The following is a 20,804-nucleotide window of genomic DNA, read 5'->3' as shown; positions in this document are numbered from 1 at the left end:
GTGACACACAAAACACTTGGGATAACGTTAAACTCATGTGCAAATCACGTGCTGTTAATAATTTTAGCAGGTACAAACACAAAAGATGAAGAATACCTTAGTGAGTTCGGGAAGGTGTGGTAGAGCATTGTAAAGAGATGAGACGTAGGTGATGATGGATTTCTCATCTGGATGATCCGTGTCGACATCTTGTGGATCGAGTAGTCGATCCACACCAAATTCCCTCTCCGCTGCTGCGAAGGCGGTCTCAAGACGCTCGCGGTTCGACACTGACGAGTCGCTGACCTACAGTCATAAACGTTAGTTTTTTTTTCTGGAAAACAAAATTCGAATGAGAGCGTAAGAATACGAAATATGGGAATGTATCAGAGAGATTTGTCCTTAATCCATCAAGCGAATAATGCAGCAGCTCCCCTTTCTCTGATAACCAACAACACATTGCATGTGCCCCAACATAAAAACCTAATTATATTCAACAACATCCGCATACGATTCGTAACAATTATTAGCGATCGCATGAACTGCGTTTCCGAGGGGTTACCTAAGGAAAATTTGGTCATTATTCTTATAACAGAACGACATCCCATCTTCTACCCGCTCCATCCGACTCAAAAATACTTCCCCACCCACCCACGCAATGCCTCACCCCACCCAGCATTGTTGCATGTACTGTCAGTTGACTCATATCGCGCACGTATTTCTACATTCGGTGTGACTCAAACGCTACTCATCGTGCTGCCGTTTCGCCACGGCTACCAAATTCAGCAAAGTACAAGCACTCAAAAGAGGAAGGAAAAATTGGAGTAATTATGAAAAAGAAGCTTAATGAACCAATTTAATCATTCGATGAACTTGCCTTGTTCCAGTCAATGAGATTCGGTCTGTACCGGTGAAGAATCGCATTAAAAGCAAGACCATCTTTCCACGAGGAGGAAAAATTGGTCACATTTACACGAGGATAACCGCTGGTCACCTAAAAAGATGAAAATTATGATGATTGGTGAAAATTTGAGCAAATGCACTGTTACCAGTTACAGTTAATTACACGAATTACACTACCTTTCGGGCCCATTGCAAAAGAGCATCACGAGCCGAAGATGCATCGCTTGCGTGTAGCGCCTCAGTGACCTGAAAACCATACGATAATGGACATTGAAACACTCAACCTGCGCGCACTTGCGCAATTTTGGACAAGTTTTGGATCAGGCAAAGGATTCAAACAGCCGAGCTGCATAGGAGTGAACTAGTCTGATTACGAATGAATGACCTTAGCAAATTCATTTTCAACAGTAACCAATTTTCCATTCATCTGTGCTCTGTTACGAACACGGTCACGTCTTAGAACATATGCGCCTAGAAGTCGGGGCGAAACAGAATGATCGTCATATGTACAAACGCTATTCATGTTTGCCTTTTGGCTAAGAGCTCCCAGTAGAAGAGCTGAAGTGAGCGAATCGAGAGAAGTTCGTTGCTTTGCTCACTCGGCAACGAAACAAAAAACTTATACAAACCTCCCGCGCACACGTAACGTGTACGAGGGCCACCTTTCCACCCCACCTAAGCATAGTATGCACAAACCACTCCGTTACACTCACATATGATTGTGTTGTGACCACTCTAACTGGACGTCCCGTAACAACAATTTCATTAATTACGTATGTCAGGGTGCCCGTCGGTTCTGAATACCTACGCACTGATCGGGCACTGTAACAGGGCGTGGCTGGCAAAGCGAAGCAGTCAAGGTTCCAAAACCAGATTCTGATCGAACCATTTTCCGTTCTAGCTATCACTTCTCGATAGCGTATATTAAATGGACGTAACAAGGCAGCTCTTTATGAAAACGTTTCCGAATTCTTTCCATGAGAGACGTAGAGAAAGTATAGCAATTTGGAAATTTTTTCTTGAATTACTATAATTGCGATTGAATTGAGGAATCTAGCACAGTTTATACCATAGAAATAGTAGTGAGCAAGCAAAATCTAGTTTTCCGCGTGTTAGCATCAGCGACGATTATAGAACCAACCGCAATAAACACACTGGGAAAGGTCAAGGTGTTCGAGGCGCACACAACGAGAGAAGACAAGGTTATTCGACGATAGGTTGAGATATCAATAAGATGCGCGATAAAATGAAGAAATTGGGATATTTTCCCACTGAACTACGTTATACAAATTGTATACAATTGAAATGCTTCATATAATACATATAAATTGATTGAATTCGGAAGATGTGCTCGTTTTAGAACCCAGACATTACAACCAGTATTGTGAAAAGAACATAGTCACTTTTCAGACTATGCTCTTCAATCGAACTTCTTTGCTATGTCCTTTGTACAGAATTTTTCGCTCACTGACCCAGTATGAAAAAAAAACAAGCATAAATACGAATGTATGATGAATGAGCTTCAGAGTACCCATTACCTCGTCTCCTCTGCGAGAACTACGAGAGCGTTCCCGCTCCCCTCGGGTCTTCTTCACACGTTGTACCTTGCGCTCGAAATGTTCCCTCGTCTCATACGAGCTGCTTTCAGAGAAAGCCTGTGCAGCGTGGGCGTTACTCAAATGCCTATTGTCTACAGCCAGTAGTTGTCCATTCGCATGATGACCATTTTCGTACCCTTTGTGATGAGCTTCGTCGTAGTAATTGCTGGCTATATGTCCGTTTCGGTCGCTGCCACGGGATACTTCTTGCTTACGCTCTGCCTTCTTAGAATATGATCGTAGTACTTTGTACATGGTGAGTACAGTTGAGATGAAGAATAGTAGTAGAAGTGCTAGACTCGCAGGAACATTCCACGCGTCGCAGCGCGTACAGGGATGGGTTTGATGGGGACCCGCCCCGCCAAACACCGTCGCCCCGCCTGCACCGACACCGGCGTCCGCAACCGCAGTTGATGTGCGACCTGTTCCCTCCGCTGCTGTTGCCCGTCCTCGATTGACAAAGTAATCGAAAGACATGAGAGTATCCACAGCAGCAAATGCCAATCAAAATATGAAAAGCACTCAAAGATATACGATTTTTTGACAGTTTCGCCTTCCCCAGTAACAGCGAAAGCTTTTAAAAGTAAGGGAAAACTGACTGCAAAACAGAAACGAGCACAGCGAATACAAAGGACGGCTCTTCAAGGAAGAATGAGTCATGGATGGAACAACATTGCCGACTGTCTTCGGCAGTTCCCACGAATAACTGCAGAACACATCCATTTGTACAGTATGAGAATTGATTGGCTGTCCGAGAAGGCACACCCTACATAGAACTGTAGCAAAAAGGAGCGAAAGCGTTTACTCATCTTTGTTTAACAATGGAAAAAGATAGTTAGTTCCGCAAAAGATACTCTAATTTTCTTCATATTATTCTATAATTTAGTGACTAATATTTGAAGTGATTCTTTATCCATAAAAAAATGAAGAGTCACAGTATTCATATCTCCTTCCTCTTTCTATATTTTTAGTCTTTTTCCATTCTTTTTTTAGTCTTTTAGTCACAGATAAATCCACAAATTTGAGAGCTTTACTGCAAACTTTCTACTTCAAAAGATGGGTAGTTCCGCAAAAGATGTTCACTGGATTGCCAGATTTGCAACCACGCCCAAATAAGAGTACAATTCAGTTCGCAGAAAGGTGTTTTTCGGATAAATAATTCGAATCGGTAATTTAATTACCACATGTTTTCGAGAAAAAAAAATGAAATATTAGCTTCCCTCGCTCACAAAGAATTCCACTGGAAAATACAAGAGCAAATAAAACGCAGGCAACTACGTGGCTGCAAAACAAAACTCTTCTACGGTCTTATAAATGACATGTAGATAATCCTGGTGGATGGATAATATCGATTATACTACTCACAACAGTAAATAATAAAAACAGACTCCACATATAGTCTGAATTTATACTATATATTCTATTGGTGGGGTGGGTGTAGTGTAGCGGTTAGAGGTTCCGCTTCCTGGACGATGGATCGGGGGTTCGAATCCCCCCTACTGCTCACCAAGCCTTTCATCCCTCCGGGGTCGATAAATTGGTACCAGACTTGTCCTGAGAGGATAAAAACACTGACTTGACACATCGGTTAGCCACCGCAAGTAACTGTATAGGCCAGTTACACGTTCGTAAACCTCAAACGATTCTGAATTGAAGTGAACGTGGGGGCGCATCCCAAGAGGATTGATCAACGCCAGAAAGTTTATCCTTTATCCTTTCATCCTATCGGTGTGGAGTAATCGTTCCAGTCCAGACCATGGGAGGAATAGGATTCCACGATGCCAAGATTCTCGGAGTGAAAAAGCGCCAAAGTGAGTCATCATTTTGACATCGAAATCGGAGGTAAGTTCTTTTAATTTCGAGGATCCTTCACAACAGATTAGCATATCCACTCGATTGTTGGCTGCCGTCACTCGACCGGTCTCACCAACTACGCGCATTTGGACATCACAATCGGAATGTTTAGTGATTAATGCAAAACCTGATCGAAATCGTCTCACATTGTCTGTCTGTGCACGCCGACTGCACTAGAAGGCATGAACTTGCGACTTTGACAAAACCACATTTTCTCTCTTCCTACTGCCACCCGCTTTCTATTAATGGGCAGTTCGCCGCAAAACTTCGTTGCCAAGTGTAAACATGGGCGTGGCGCGGGTAGCGGAGAAGACGGAAAATACTTCTGCATCTCGCACCCCACACTTATCGTTCTCACCTTCCGCACTGATGATGACTGAGGCAGATGACTGCAAATCACGCCCTACTCATTACAAAGCGAAGAACGATATTAAGATGAGCGAGAACGCCACAAGGGCGTAGGTGTGGTTGTCATCGGAAGGGAGAGAACAGCATACGTCAACTCGCCGGAAAGCGATAGTCAAGAGACAAAGTTTCAAGTCTAGGAAGTTACAACAAAAAGATCATAAGCATTAATAATTTGTTATAATTTTACAATTTTAATGATTTACTAATAACTCTGTGTAACGTTTTTATTCCAATTTTCACTACTTTTTGATTTTTTTTCCATGAGTAGGAATCAGGTTACGATACTTTTAGATGCAAACATACGGGTAACAGAATTCAGCAAAGAAAAAGAGTGGAGGACGCTTGTATAGCCAACAAATACACCAGTTTATCATCGAATTAAATTCTGAGGAGTTTAATAAATTCACTTATTGCATTAAACCACATTCATTACTATTTTGTGCATCCTACAACTTTTAAATTTACACTAATTTCACTCCATTAGAGGAAATATGACAAAGAAGAAGTAGAAGAAGAAAGGTTTTTCGTTGGGGTCTGGGCACGTTAATACGTCTTTTTTTTTAAAAAGAGATGACAAATGCATGAACAATATGCAATTCATGAGAGGTATATGACATTCTATGACATGAGGTGAGGTGAGGAGCGAAACATTCAGAAAAAAAAAACTTTTTCGAGGGTCCGTATCTTCTCCTCGTGTTTTCGCAGGGACTATCAAAGAATCAGAGACAAGAAAATCGTGAGCTCACTAACCTCAGTAACGTATCTAAACACGTTAAGGGGAATGTCGTTTCCAGTGGAACCTTGTCCTCACTTTTGGAGAGGAGGGTTCCACTGGAAGCGACATTGCCCTTAACGTGTTTACTTCAATCATTTTAATTTGTTTGCTATCTCCCCCTGTAAGATGAAAACTTGACTCAAATTTCACCTTTTTTTTTAGTGAGTAATGGGTACCAGGATCAGCCAAGTATGTACATCCCAGCTCGCCTGCCATGGTGGTATGCATAAACTTCATGATTTCGCTAATTCTACTAAACCCTAGAGATTGATACCTCATGCTACCCACGATTTTTCTAATCTGCACAGATTTTTTCCACGCAGATCAGAAAACAGCTGTAATTAGGTACTAGTACAGGAAGTATATATTGACTATGCGCAGGTTATGTACAAACGCAATATTAGGTTAGGTTGTTCCGAAAGTCTTGCACCAAAATTTATTTTCCGATCCAGAATTTTAGAGGTTTTGAATTAGAATTTTTAGGCACACCGTGAACGCTCAATTCTACTCTTCTCAACGACAGAAATTGACAGACACAATCGGGACTGCAACGTGAGAAAATTGGTCACGTTGCTCTACTTCATGACAGAGTCCGATCTCACCTGGGAAAGTTTACTTGCCAGAAAATTGCCAAACTTAGTTGGGATGTTCTACCGCGCCCTACTTATTCTCGTGTCCTGTCCCAGTCTGACTACCATTCGTTTCGGGACTAAAGCTGCATTTACCAAGGAAAAAATTCGATTATCAAAAAGCGTTGAACAATGAGATTTCGTCTTTTTTCGGCTCACAGCTGCTTGAGCTCTAGAATTGATACTCTAGTGAATCGTTGGACTAACGTAGTGGATCATGATTGTTATTATTTTGTTGATATATATATATATATATATATATAAACACTAATATAAAAATAATAACATAAGGAATAAAAACAACAATAATATAATAAATAATGTATAAACACAACAATTATAACTGTTTGGAAAAATATAAAATTTGGTGCAAGAATTCTGGACCAACCTAATATTTTTGCATGAAGTATGCTGAGTGAGGCACTACGCCTAGCAGTAGGAGAGCAATGCCGACAAAAGGGCACATCTATCCAAATGGATGAATAAGACCTGACTGACATTTTCGGATATACAATTATTCAAAAAAGATCTATCTGCGGATGAAAATTCGCATCCACCTATCTATAACCAACCGCATCAGCATAGGACATAGTTTACACAGTAAGTGGCTAGGTCCTGCAACGAATGGCTATTGGACTGAGGCTGTTTAAAGGCATCACCCCACTAAACCGAGGTGGTACGGATTTCAGGTGGTGTATTCGTATACGGGATCACATATTAAGGAGAGAGGGTGATTCCGTGCATTTCTTCCTAATTTTCGTGTAAAAAAAAACGGCCCGGAAGATACGGCTTCGAGCGTTCCGACGCACTATTTTCTAAAACAAGTCCGATTGGAGCGCGCCAGCCATGTGCACGCGCTGCATCTTCCGAGCCGTTTTTTACGCCAATTAGCAAGAAATGGACGGAATCACCCTTTTCTCCATAATATACGATCCCGTATACGGATACTCCTCCTGAGATCCGTACCACCCCAGATTCGTGGTATGCTGCCTTTAAGAAATCAACCAAGACATATTTGATAGCAAAGTTGAAACAGGTTTTATTTCCACAGTAGCACTTTTTGCTTCCTACAGCAAGAATATTGGATGCGGGGGCAGATCGGGAACTGGTCAAGTTTCCTGCGATAGTTCCTTTAGGCAACAAATTTCGAGAGAACTGTGTCGTTTTTATATCCAGTTTCTTGATAATTCAAACTATAACCACTAGCTGGAAGTACCTGAGCACCTAATAATTTACTGGTTTATCTAATAATTTTCTCCTTAACGACGACAACGTAGCACCTGAGCAACCACAACTTTTCTTGCTTTCTCTACATAAAATACGGAGGTATCATGGAAAAACGCGAGGTGACACGGAGAAAGAGTTTAAAACTCAACAAGAAATGAACAAGGAACGAAACACAGCTGAGAAAGAGCTCGTTTCACACAACTAAAAAATAAAATGTCGAGGTAAATCAAAAACACTCTGTGTGCAGTGGCAAAACTCAGGAACACATTATTTTCCACAGCGATGCACGGCAGAGAGCGAGTTGGCGCAGAGAATAGACTAATTGTATGAACAATACTTTTATCGAATTTCGAACATGAATCTCAAAGTGCGAAATTAAAGCGAATGCGATAAAATATCAGCAATTCCAGTCCTGAAGCCCTCCATAATTTTCTATCACAAGGCAAAACTGGTAAAAGAAGCTTAGAACACTAACTTGACATTGATCTCTGGATCCATTTTCCAAAAATCTACTATCGTAATACGATAACAGTGAACAGTGACCTCAATACAAAACTTTGCAAGTATTGCGAAGGTCGTGATGCAATTAGTTAAAAACGATTGACCTTAAAAAGAACCACAAAAGTGATTAGCGAAATGCAACGATGCTGCCGAATTCCCATTTTGGTGGCGAAAAAATGTCCGCGAGATAGCGCAACACGAACAAATGATTTGAGAAAATTGTTTTCACGAAAACAGAGAGTAAATAGTGACTTGAAGTATACTGAAAAATTGATCATCGAATGAAAAGATGAGATAAGAGATAGTCAGAACGAAGGATATTTTGCGTGAGAGAAATCAGTAAGGCGTAAAGGACTTTTGCCATCTATTTTCAAAAGGTAGAAAGTAGAACACGTTCAAAGAAAATGATCCTTGCGCAGAAACGGAACAAAAAGGCATTAATAAAGCTGTAGCTGTATTAGAGTCATTCAACTTTACCATTTTGAAATTTTCAACATAGACAATAGTTGTCGGCCCACCACACAAAATAAACCACAAAATAAACCATCACATAATATGATCTCGCGCAAATGATCTCTTCTTTTACAAAACAGAGCGTATTCCATCGGCTAAACCCTTACATATCTCCTCAGATTAAAAATGAGATCAAAACCACAACTTGTCTCAGTTTCAGTTCATATCTACCCGTAAAAAAAGAATTCTGTTGGAAAAAGTTCCAATCTAGAGATCGCCTGAGTTGAAAAAACTGTGAGGAACTTTTTTGCTAACAGAACGACTAAAATAATGTGGACCCTGTGAGGAAGAGTAATCGAACATGTTAGTCAATTCAAATTTTCGTCTTGCAAATGTAAATACTCCTAAAAGACGTTTTAAGGGAAGTCCGAGAAAACACTTATTGCGACTTCAGAAAAACAAAGCTAATAAATGAAAGAAAATGGAGAAAAAAGCGAGATAATCGAATTTTTCTTTTGTCTGGATAACTTCTCAGTTTAGAAAAAGGAGGAGCATAGAAATTCCTCAAATATGAAATAAAACTTGACTACATGAAATGTAGGAAGTATTGCGATGTTGAAATGTTAACCAACCTGAGTCCTATTGTTATGGCTAAGAGAATTCAGCTGCTCTTCTAATTGTCGTCGCTTAATTACAGATACTTGGAAGTTAAGGATGATGGTCCATATCAGACCAAGTGTGAGTTTTCCATTTCCTTCCACAATGTCCTCCGGTCGGATGTTAACTAATTTGATCTGAAAAAATGCAATAATACGATAATTTTTCCCAAAATAAAGTAGTCACAATAACAATTGGTGAGAGCCAGCGTAGCGTATGCAAAGGAAATTTAGTAGTGGTACACTTTCTAAAAGAGAGCTGAAAAGTAGAACCGCATTATCGGGTAAAAAGAACAACCTTCTGAATCTAAATGTGATGTATTATAACAAAACTTTTTAGTCTACGATTCGCTTCTTTTATTATTATTGTTCAAAGTGGCTGAATTGTCTTTAAACCAGACAATACACCTTACTTACTTTTATTACTTGGTGTTGGGCAAGTACGGTGCCTCCCTAAACCTTAATGGCAGCATACCATGAAATTGACGATTTGAGATCGCATGAACAATATAAGATTCGGATTGTAGATTAAATATAGGAGAGTGGCGAAACCCAATTCCCCTTATTGGTCCTAAAAAGAGCGTGGGAAACGACCTTTATTCTTACCAGGTACAAACGATAGGATGCCCTTCTCTCAGACACGCGCCGCGTCCACGAGCGAGCAAGAAAAAATCAATGGAGACCTCTGAACAGCCTACTTACGTGCAAGGGTGGCGCGTTCTAACGTATCTCATGAAAACAAACGCCCCCTAAAGCCGTTTCTCATTCCGTTTTTCAGGATGACTAAGGAGATTTCAGGGTCGCCACGCTCATACTCGTAATCTACACCCCAAACCATTTATTGTCCATGAGAGATCCTAACATCGTCAGTTTCGAGGTATTCTGCCTTTAAAGGCAGCACACCACGAATCTGAGGTGGGGATTTCAGTAGGATGCTGTTTTGTACGATGCCTTCTATTGCAGCGCCCCACCTCTTGCGCCGCCTCCGCCCTGCGATTCGTCGAAAATCAATTCGGACTGCCCGATAGGCAGTAAGGGACGCTACGCGTGCAAGGATGGCACGCTGCAGTAGATGGCATCGTACAAAACAGCATTCTGGGGTCGGTTTCTTGCACTGATTCAGGAAGGGATGAGCGGGACCACCCTGGTCTCCATAAAATACGACCCCGTATACGTATACTCCACCTGAAATCCAAACCACCCCAGATTCGTGGTATGCTCCCTTTAATTACTATACGTTAGCGAGACTGTTACATCTTCACTCTTTTTCTCCTTCTAACATCCCCGAAATGTTAGCGCCTTCATCTCTGCCCACCTGTAGTCAGTGGGGAGAACCAGTACATACGTTCGTGAACCGACGGTGCTGCACCTTCGATGCGGATGAGGGCATTTGACTCGCTATCATAAAGCTTGTTTATGCTTTAAAAACCTACAAAGGTCTCATACACCTGACTTTCTTCCACAAATCTAATTGGATAATAATGCCAAGTTACTCGGTGCAGAATCGTACGGGGATCTTAGTGGTGCTTTTCTTGCTTGCCCTCTTACTGCTAATGTGCTCTCTTTTCTTCTTCATCCTCTCCGAAGCGCCAATCAACGTAGCAAACAGATAAATAAAACGTTAAGAGTAGTTGAATAAAACAACGCCATTTCGCTCTTCTTCATTTACGACAGCAGAACACACTGAAAGACGCGGCGGCACACCTATAGTGTGGCAGCATTCCACGAAATTGATGATTTGAGATCTCATGGATGATAGATCTCATGGTAAAAAAAAACTGGAATTATATCTCAGAGATTGGAATTACAGCAGTTCAAGTTTTATTTCCACTTGAGTGCTTCAAGATTATCGTCATTATTTGCGTCTACATCTTTGCACCAAATAGAGGTTCCCCTGAGAGCATTCTACTGTAAAGGGATGAAAGATGTCTGGCGTTAATCAATCCGCTTGGGATGCACCCACGCGTTCGATTTCAAGTCAGAACCTTTTGAGGTTTACGTACGCGTATTTGGCCAATACAATGATTTTGCGGAGACCAGCCGATGCATCAAGTCAGTGTTTTTATCCTCTTAGACAAGTCTCGTCGACTGCAAAAGAATGAAAGGTTCGGTGCGCATATGGCGATTTCGAACTATCGAGCGTGTAATCAAAGACCTAAACTACGTTAAACCCGCTCCATGTACAAGAAAAGAAATCTGCAGAATTTTTTTATGAACACTCTCCTAAGGAGTATTTACAAAAAGCCGCCCGTAGATCTCATTCCAATTCCAATACATATAGATTAATCTTAAGCCTTCGTGCCAACCAAGCCTTTTACATATCCAGAGTCGATAAATTGGTTAACAAACTTGCTTGAAAGAATAAAAACACTGAATTGGTGCATTCTGGCCCGTACACAGTATAGCGTAGACACGCATTCGTAAACATAAAACGTTTGTGAATTGAAGTCAACGTCGTGGCGCATCACAAGGAGAAAGATTAATGTCAAACAGTTATACTTTATACTCTCTTAAAGGCATCACTCCACGAATCTGAGGTGGTACTGATTTCAGGTGGAGTATTCGTGATACGGTATAGTAATTTATGGAGAGTGGGGTGATTCTGCCCATTTCTTCCTAATTGCCGTAAAAAACAGCCCGGAAGATACGGCTTCGGGCGTTCTGGCGCACTATTTTCTACAAGGAGTTCGACTGGAGCGCGCCAGCCTTGTGCGGCGCCGCATCTTCCGGGCATCTACGATTCCGTATACAAATACTTCACCTGAAATCCGTACCACCTCAGAATCGTGGGGTGATGGCAATTAGGAAGAAATGAACGGAATCACCCTCTCCATAATCTACTATCCCTTATAAGAATACACTACCTGAAATCTACACCACCTCAGATTCGTGGGGTGATGCCTTTGAGGAATCAGACTACCCTATATCTCACATATTCTCCTCCAAAAACGTAAAAAAAAACCTTTACTAAATACTCTTAAAAAAGAACACATCATAATTTGCGAAGAAACCAAAACAAACTCCACCAAAAAGATAACTGGCTTATCCAACACCAACTCATTTTCCTACACTCGCAGAGCTGAACAGTTTTTAAGAGAACAAGAAGTCAATATCCAACCCTACCAATTTGCCACCTTTTGGGATGTAAACTGGATCAAAGAAGTTAATGAAGGAAATGTTTTTCCTAACACAAGAGAACAACAGGAAACGAAAAGAAGAGCCAGAAAAATTGCTGACGCTCGTGACAAAAATGCCTATTTTATTTATGTAATGAGTTCTAAGGGTTGGTGTAGTGTAGCGGTTAGAGGTTCCGCTTCGTGCACAATCGATCGGAGGTTCGAATTCGCCCTAGTGCTCACCAAGCCTTTTATCCCTCCGAGGTCGATAAATTGGTACCAGACTTGTCTGGGCGGATAAAAACACCGACTTGGCACACCGGCTAGCCCCCGCAAGTCATTGTATAGGCCAGTTACACGCTCGTAAACTTCAACCGATTCTGAATTGAAGTGAACGTGGGGGCGCATCTCAAGCGGATTGATTAACGCCCAAACTTTATCCTTTAACCTTAATGAGTTCTAAGCAGTTTTTTTTTCCGAAACTAATAGAAACATATCCATAGGATTTTCAAACATGTCAATTGCGGTTACGATTTTCAGTATGCACGAAAGTATCGATTGTGCTCACTTTTTCTGGCTTTCACACCTTTTTTTCAACCAGATCCAATATAAGCTTGGCTACTGGGGCCCATCAAACCAAAAAAAATGTCGATAACGTTTTTTTGCTGACTTCAAGCGCCCTTTTGATTCCAATAAAAACTTGCTCAAAAAAGTTCATGAAAAAGTTGGTTACGAATGCGATAATCGCTTCAAACACTTTTTCGCTAGGGTCAACAGAATATTGGTTACACGTGATCTTGCATATGTTGATTAAAAATATGACTAATCTTATTATGATTTTATATTTTATATATTTTATGTTTGTTGTATTATATTTATTATATATATATATTTGTATTTACTATATTTCACATATTTTATATATGATTTTATATTTTATAATTTTGCCACTTTAACTATCTCTTTTCATTTGTTTCTGGGACCAACAATACGTTACCAGAATGGGTTGTTACCTACACGGGCGACTACGAGTACGGTAATCATTTTGCCTCAAGGATCGAAGGTATAATCGATTTATCGGCCTTTTGCTCATTATTCAAAGATGCAATCAAAACTCATGTACATAGTTTTTCGCATACGTTACTACAAAAAATACTAATTGATTCTCACGAGAATGTCGACTCATTGACCTTTAACTTCTTTCTGGACGCAAAAAAAAGGTTACAAAGGTTTTTCGCAAACGCTAAGCACAACGAAGAGAATAGTAGTGCATGAGATATCGACTTTATTAATTTTCTAAAAACATTTGTGGTTCGGCAGAAATTTGTGAGCAACCTTTTATTTAATCCCCTTCCTAACTGAAGTAATTTTAACCAACTCACGCGAAAACGTTTGTTTTATTGGTGGCACAAACGCATGGATTCAAAGATGTATATAGGCACAAGGGGTGAGCTTTGCACTGACTTGTTTCGGTTTCTTCATTTTGCGTGCATCTAGAGAGAGGTGATGCGGATCATTCGGTCAGACGAAAGAGCAAGCTCTGTCAATTTCTCTCCAACACTGTATTCCAAAAAAAAAAAAAAAAAACGGGAAGTCGTTTTCTTCGTGCAAACTGATGAACTAGAAGCAAAACCTTAGCTATGTCCTCTGATCTACTGTAGACCTCACTTTAACAAGAATTGCCATAAAAATATGCAGCGCATTCGGTAGGTTAAGTTGGAGTTCTCTCAAATGCAACACCCCACGAATCTGAGGTGGTACGGATTTCAGGTGGAGTATTCGTATACGGGATCGTATATTATGGAGAGGTGAGTGATTCCGTCCATTTCTTGCTAATTGGCGTAAAAAACGGCCCGGAAGATGCGGCTGTGCACAAGGCTGGCGCGCTCCAATTGAACTCGTTGTAGAAAATAGCGCGCCGGAACGCTCGAAGCCATAGCCTTCCGGGTCATTTTTAACGGCAATTAGGAAGGAATGAACGGAATCACCCCTCTTTCCTTAATGTACGATCCCGTATACGAATATTCCACCTGAAATCCGTTCCACCTCAGATTCGTGAGGTGATGCCTTCAACGAACTTTCCCCTCAAGACGTGAATGCAAGTCAATTAAAAAAACAGAAATGAAAACCACCACTAAGTTTCTCTGGAAATGCAATAATCGACATTGTACGATAGTGAAATTAATGTTTTGCGTCTGCCGAGATCTTTACCTCGAGGACAAGGAGACCGCGAAGGTCTAAAAAAAAAGGAATAAAAACAATAATGCACAACTTACACTCTTCTTCCTCAAGAAGTCAAGGCAGTACTGAATATTTTGAATCCTATGAAATCGAGTATAACCGTTTTCGCGTGGCTGAAATGAGACTGGTTAGACTGTGATGATATAGTGCAGTTTGAGATTATTATCGAAAATAAATAATATCTTAGAAATTATTACAACAATAACTAATTTTGACCAATAATTTGTAAATGCTTACTACAATTGTCGTTAAATAGTAGCAACGATCTGAGGTGACAATTACAATGAAAATTAGAGGAAAACGTCATTGTCATGACACAAGAAGTGAAAACACTGACGAAAGCAGTACGCGTAAAAGGAAACCATAAGCAAGTTTGCTCGCGGAAAAACACTAAGCTGTTTTTGTTTCTACGAAAAGACCATACAAAACAGTAAAAGAAAACGAAAAGGGGAAACGTTGAATAAACAAAGTTTAAAAAAAAGTAATTTAACTAACCAGTCGTTCTCCAGTAAGAACTTCGAGCAATGTAATCAGTGAAAAACCATCTCGTAAATCGACAAAGAGATCATCTACTTTGGAACCAGCCTAGAAAGATTTCATCATTATATAGAAAGATATGATGATTGAATTCAGAATAAAATGTGGCAGCGTTGGTAAATAGGTTTGAAGCGGAAAAGAACGTTTTTGTTCTAGAGATGCAAGCCAGGAAACAATGCTCTTTGTTCAATCTGTTATGACTACTTTGAAATTAAAAAAAAACGGTTACAATTTAAATATCTTAGTCATCTTGAAACTTCAATCAACTTTCACCACCAGATGACTCGAAATTGGAACTCAGTTGAAGAATACCAGCCTACTGATCTACTGTATATGAGATCAACATCTCTACTTATTAAAAGGAATATATAGCAACAGAATAGAACAGCTACTTTAGTTTTTGCCGTGAATTAAAAGCAGCGCATCACGAAGTTGACGAAGTACGAAAACTCCAGAAAAAAAAACGTAGAGTTTGGGCTATAGTATGGAAACAAGCGTGGCTCTGCTCAATCCACCTAGCAGTCCCAAAAAACGGCGTGGGAACCATTTTATTTCCTGCGTAGTAAATAAGAACGCATAAGAACGAACCCTTCTACATAATTACATAATCCGGTCCAGCCTATTCACTGTTTTTTTTGAGTAGGTTGGTAAAGAGAATTCATTGATCTTCGACCGCTCACTTGTGGACGCAGCGCGTGCACAAGGGTGGCGTGTTGCAACTGATTTCGTAAGAAAGAATGCCGTCTTCCATGCCATTTTTTAAGACGAATAGGAGAAATTAAGCGGAGCCGCGCTCGTTTTCGTATTTCTTTTTCTGAGATACACTGCCTTTGTGTTGAAGCAGACTTGTCTCCTCAAAAAAAGAAGGAGACAAGTCTGCTTCAAAACAAAGGCAGTGTATCTCGGAAATTTTTTTTAGAATGAAAAAATACACGTTTCGAAAAGAAACTCTAAAAAGGAAACAAAATAACAAGAACATATATATATATATATTTCCAAAAAGCACTTTAAGCTTAAAAAGTGTTGAAATAATTCAAAAAGTCTGAAATCGGACATTGAGAGACAAATGACGGAAAGCGAAAATGCAGAACAACGTTGCTGGACAACGAAAATGCTTTCTGGGATCAGACGTCACAAATGCGCCTTGCAACGTCCAAATTTCAAGGATTTATAAATTAGAGGAATAGCACCGGGAAAAAAAGTAGGTGAGGAAAAGAGATACGAAGCACAAGCAGAAACATTTCGTCTGCGAAAAAGATGGAAGTTATCATATCAGTAACATGAAAAAACCAACTACGGCAATCCAGTAGAAATCATGGTAAATGCCAAAACATGGTCAAAAACATATTTATCAATATGTTTGAGAATGGAAACATCTATCAAAAAGAGGGTACAGGATGTATAAAAAGTGCTGGGTGCATTTCTTCTAGCAACCTTAACAATTTTTTTCAACAAATCATGAGAAAAAAAGCCATTTCTATGCATTTTAGATGCTTAAATTACAGCAACACGATGAGCGACATGACAAGAGGAATAATTTTTTCTTTTGAACGAACATCAAATTAAAACTAGTGACTAGTTAATGTTAGTGAACTAGTTAAAGTTCGGTTATTCACTAATTACATACCTAATCTAACACTCATACAGTTTATACTTTGATTTAACAACATGCAACAGCCAAAAACAGCCAAAGGTCACGTAAATATTGTTAGATTTAAAAGATCGTTAATAACTTCGTGAGAAGAGCACTTGGAGTAGTTTGGATATGTTTCTTAGGAGAAGGCTTGCTCTACAAAATGCTCCAATTACTATTTTTGGAACTTTCCAGATTTCCTAAAATTTAGATGGGAGAGAGATGGAGAAAATGGCAGTTATCCTACTTGTGTCCCATCTAAATATTGGAGAAACGGGGAAAACGTGGGACATACATGCGAAGAGAGTTGCAGCCGGTGCTCCGACCCTCCTCACTTTCGGCAAAGCGATCCTCATCACTTGAGCTGCTCCCCATGAGTTAAACCCCCTCCACTTAAGAAGGGTCCGGCTCCTCCCTATCGAACCTATGACATTAAGTATTACCTGAATTAGCACGCATTATTCAAGGTCTTAAACTTTTTCACGCTCGAGCAGAAATGCCACAATTCCAGCAAGTTTCCGCGTCCTAGAAAAAAAAAGAACTTTTTTTTCAAAAGTTCTTTTAGCACTATTTTCTACAAGGAGTTCGACTGGAGCGCGCCAGCCTTGTGTGGTGTCGCATCTTCCGGGTTGTTTTTTACGGCAATTAGGAAGAAATGGACGGAATCACCCTCCTCTCCATAATCTACTATCCTTTATAAGAATACTCCACCTGAAATCTGCACAACCTCAGATTCGTGGGGTGATGCCTTTGAATCACTTAGGCGGCTAAATCTGCTGTGTGATTCCTTTCTCTCCTCAAAAACTCTGAAATCTCCCGAGAAAAACCTGAAAATTAGTGATTTCAGAAGTTTAAAAATGAGAGTTGTTCAAGTCAGGTATGTTCATGTCATCACAAATGTTACTTCTGAGCGTTCAGTCCCATCCTCATTTTCCGCTGCTTTCCTGTCATTAGCATCGTTTTTAGCCTTATTCGGCCGACTCCTATAGTCTCTTAAGAGGCTCTTTTCTTGTTCTTTGGTGCGAAATCTTCGCATGCTGTTTTTCCTTTCCTATCTTCCTTTCCTCTTTCCTTCGCTCTCTCTCTCTCTCTCTCTCTCTCTCTCTCTCTCTCTCTCTCTCTCTCTCACTGTGCTGAATGTTTGACATATTTATCCTTTGCCTCGTGATTCAAGAGTCTGGATAGTTTGTCGTTTTCCTGTTCCCGTAACGATGACTACTCATTTGTTGAAACTTTTTTCAAAACATTTTTATAGAACGGATTACGTTAGGCAGCCAAAAAAAGTGTTCTCCAATAATACCACGTATGTGGCAATTTTTCGAAATCTATATGAGCGCTTATCAGGTAATTATATCCAGAAATTACATCCATAACTTATATCTTACATCTCATGATTTAGATAATCTAACACACTTTGTCTAAAATGCATTTCAATTTGTTGTTTTTTTTTTGGTAGATCAAATTTTGTTTAACATCCTCGTATTGATTATTTGATTGATTGATTATTTAACATACTTAATTCCGATGTGCGTATAACTGCTAGGACTGGGAATATCTTAATATCTTACATACGAAAAAAAAGATTTTCTATGCATTCCCACATGCCCATAGAAAGTGATTTTCGCCGTAGGACCGGTTTCCTCAAGTTAAGAACAGTGCATTCATAGAACTTTTTTTTTGTTGTAAAAGTAAGGTGAACAATTAGCTAATTAGTTCCATGTAGATTGTTTCGTGCGGACAAAATGTTGCATGTTAATTTGTATGGGACGCTGTATGCAAGTCGTCTGTTCGCATCGATTCAATTCATGGAATGCGGAATCAGAATTGCGCTGGCTCGAAATTCTAAACTAAACAATAAAAGGAATTGGAACGCGTTGGTTCACATTGAACACAGCTCTACACAAGAGGAAATAAATCAAGTTTTGAGTTGAACTTTGCAGTTGGTGATACGAGCGTTTCCAAACACAAGTATGGTTAATAAATGCAGCGATCTCGTAAATTTGCTGAACTTTCACCTATTTCCGCAAAAGTACCTGCCCTCCCAACTTTTAATCCTAGAACAAACAAACGACAACACGCTCATCGGACTAAGCACATTCTTTTCCTTCTGCGCAGCAAAGACAAACTAAAAATTAGCGCACAACGAATGTGTAGTCACTGAAAATGAACCTCGAATGTGAAGGTATAAGAATAAAACGGTTACTTTTTTTAAATCGGGGAATATACGGCCAAGGACACTTTTCACTGAGAATACAGGCTACGCAAATAAGCTTATACAGAATACCAACGAGTCCTATCAAGCTGATTTGCACACTAAGAATCAATAATGGAATTAGCTGAGGTAATCTCATCTATGGTCAACAAAGAATGCACTTCCGCGGACAAAATTGTGAGGAAATGGAGCACGAGAATGGAATTTATTATGACAAATAGAAATAGGTCAGCGAAGGAAGAATCGAATTCATAACGTAGGATTAGTACAGAAAAAGTTCAAGGAGAAGAATAGTTTCGTGACATAAGAAGCTACTTGATAAACAAAAGTTTCCAACTACAATAGTCCAAGGACCTTTTAGACATTAGAAAACCTTGTACGCATCTTCATCTTAATCAAGAGTCCCTGATTCTGTTAACTGATCTAAACCCAACTCATTTTTCACGAAGGAGCTGATATCCAGTAAAAGAAACTTAGTCTGGAACCGTTCTTGTTACCCTTTCAAATTTGATCAGGAATTGAAGAGCTGAATAGAAAAGAAAGAAAGAAGAAATAAATAAGCAGAAAGAAGAGGGCAGATGATTGAGGGCCCCTTTATTGTCGCACTTCGAAACGGTCGAATAGAAAAGTACTTAGTATTCATTAAAAAAACAAAATGAAATAACACCTGAACCTGGACCTTAATAGCTGTTCTTGTCACCAGTTGTTTACCCCCCATAATTTGGATCCATAATCGGGCAGAAATCATGCAGAATGTACCGGATCTCCAAGCATAGAAAGTGAAGGTTGTGAACATTAACAAGAACTGATTCTTAATTTCAATCAGACACGGAAGATTCCCCGTTTGTCACTACTTGTTAAATATGAAATCACCTTTTTAGGTCTATATTTAAAATTTTTGAAATCAAATAACATGGTGGATTTTCTGCTTTCATTTTCATCTATTCTTTATCTTTTCTCACCTCTGAACAAAAAATTTCCCGAAACTATGAAAAAGGCTACAAGCGGTCAAAGCAAGCGAGGTCGACCAGCGTGATCAAAACAGAGATAGGTGTAGCGAGATGGTAGAACGAGATATTTTGAAAGAAAAAGCAAACAACACTTAAGTGTCAGCGTATACAAAAACCAATAGAGCCGGTGAAATCCAATGCTCAAAGCGAGAAAAAAAGGAAATCAAAAAAGGGGAAAACAAGAGAGAAACTAACCTTCGCTAGATGTTTGTTTACCCATTTTGTGAATGTTTTCTTCTGAATCCCGTCACGTTCATCTGAAACTAGGTTTTTCATTTAATTTCATTACATGATGGTATGATCCTCTCTATATTCCTTCCTATTCCTATCATGTACAATATTCGACAATAGCTACGACGGATACGGAGGCAACCGCCGGTGGACAAACATTATCGGTCCCTCCACGCCAGCATGGCTGACCGATCAAACAACGTTATTTGGCATGAAAAGATGTGTTCAGTAGCTGAATTGGTTTTCATCCGATAATACCATCTGGACACGTTCGTTGGAAGACCTACATCACTACACAACTTCTTTTATGAGCTTGTGGCGCATCGCGCATTATTGTCTCAATAGCATACGTAAGTGAGGAGTAACCTTGAATCATGGGATACGACACGCCACACAATGCAGGTAGACAGACAATTAGGCGTGAAAATCCTAACGGAAATCTCACAGAAATCCCCCGGGATTATCATTGCGATCAATTGATGCGCCATGTAGGAGCACCACTACGTATCATTAGTCGTTTCTATAATAATCACGTATGGCTACAGCCACTCTTTTGAAACAGGGGCAAATTGTATGAAGAAAAAAATTGTTGAAACTCTGCAAATGACACTTCACATTATAATTTGCTGCTAAGAAATTACTAGAAAAAAATGGACAAGTAAAACCGGTGGTTTTTTTTTCTTTGAAAATAAGTGGATGACTGATGAAAACTATATCTTAGAAATAAATTACAAAACAGACTATTGAACTAGCAATTTGTATTAACGAGTTGTTCGTGATAAGGGCATCGTAATAATATATGGCCATTCAAGAGTAAAAAGTTCAGCGCAAGAGTCGCAAC

The 20,804-nt window shown here is 39.7% G+C and overlaps 1 protein-coding gene across 5 annotated transcripts in view; it reads right to left on the bottom strand.

Annotated features, from left to right (window-relative positions):
- Window positions 1–20,804, bottom strand: part of RB195_007125 (uncharacterized protein) — a gene marked incomplete at both ends in the record, with an annotated part of 45,790 nt that overhangs the window by 16,815 nt on the left and 8,171 nt on the right. For 4 of the 5 annotated variants that reach the window (XM_064180585.1, XM_064180584.1, XM_064180586.1 and 1 more), the window contains 7 exons: window positions 97–285; window positions 857–973; window positions 1,060–1,128; window positions 8,960–9,121; window positions 14,376–14,453; window positions 14,836–14,925; window positions 19,928–19,989. In XM_064180585.1, the coding sequence (XP_064037444.1) occupies window positions 97–285; window positions 857–973; window positions 1,060–1,128; window positions 8,960–9,121; window positions 14,376–14,453; window positions 14,836–14,925; window positions 19,928–19,989 (767 nt within the window). Of the gene's footprint in view, window positions 1–96; window positions 286–856; window positions 974–1,059; window positions 1,129–2,420; window positions 2,958–8,959; window positions 9,122–14,375; window positions 14,454–14,835; window positions 14,926–19,927; window positions 19,990–20,804 lie in introns of those variants that run through there. The other variant, XM_064180588.1, reaches the window with a different exon arrangement.

Source organism: Necator americanus, chromosome I (assembly GCF_031761385.1).
Source record: "Necator americanus strain Aroian chromosome I, whole genome shotgun sequence".
In the NCBI taxonomy this organism is placed as follows: domain Eukaryota; kingdom Metazoa; phylum Nematoda; class Chromadorea; order Rhabditida; family Ancylostomatidae; genus Necator; species Necator americanus.
This window is presented reverse-complemented; position numbering and strand designations above follow the sequence as displayed.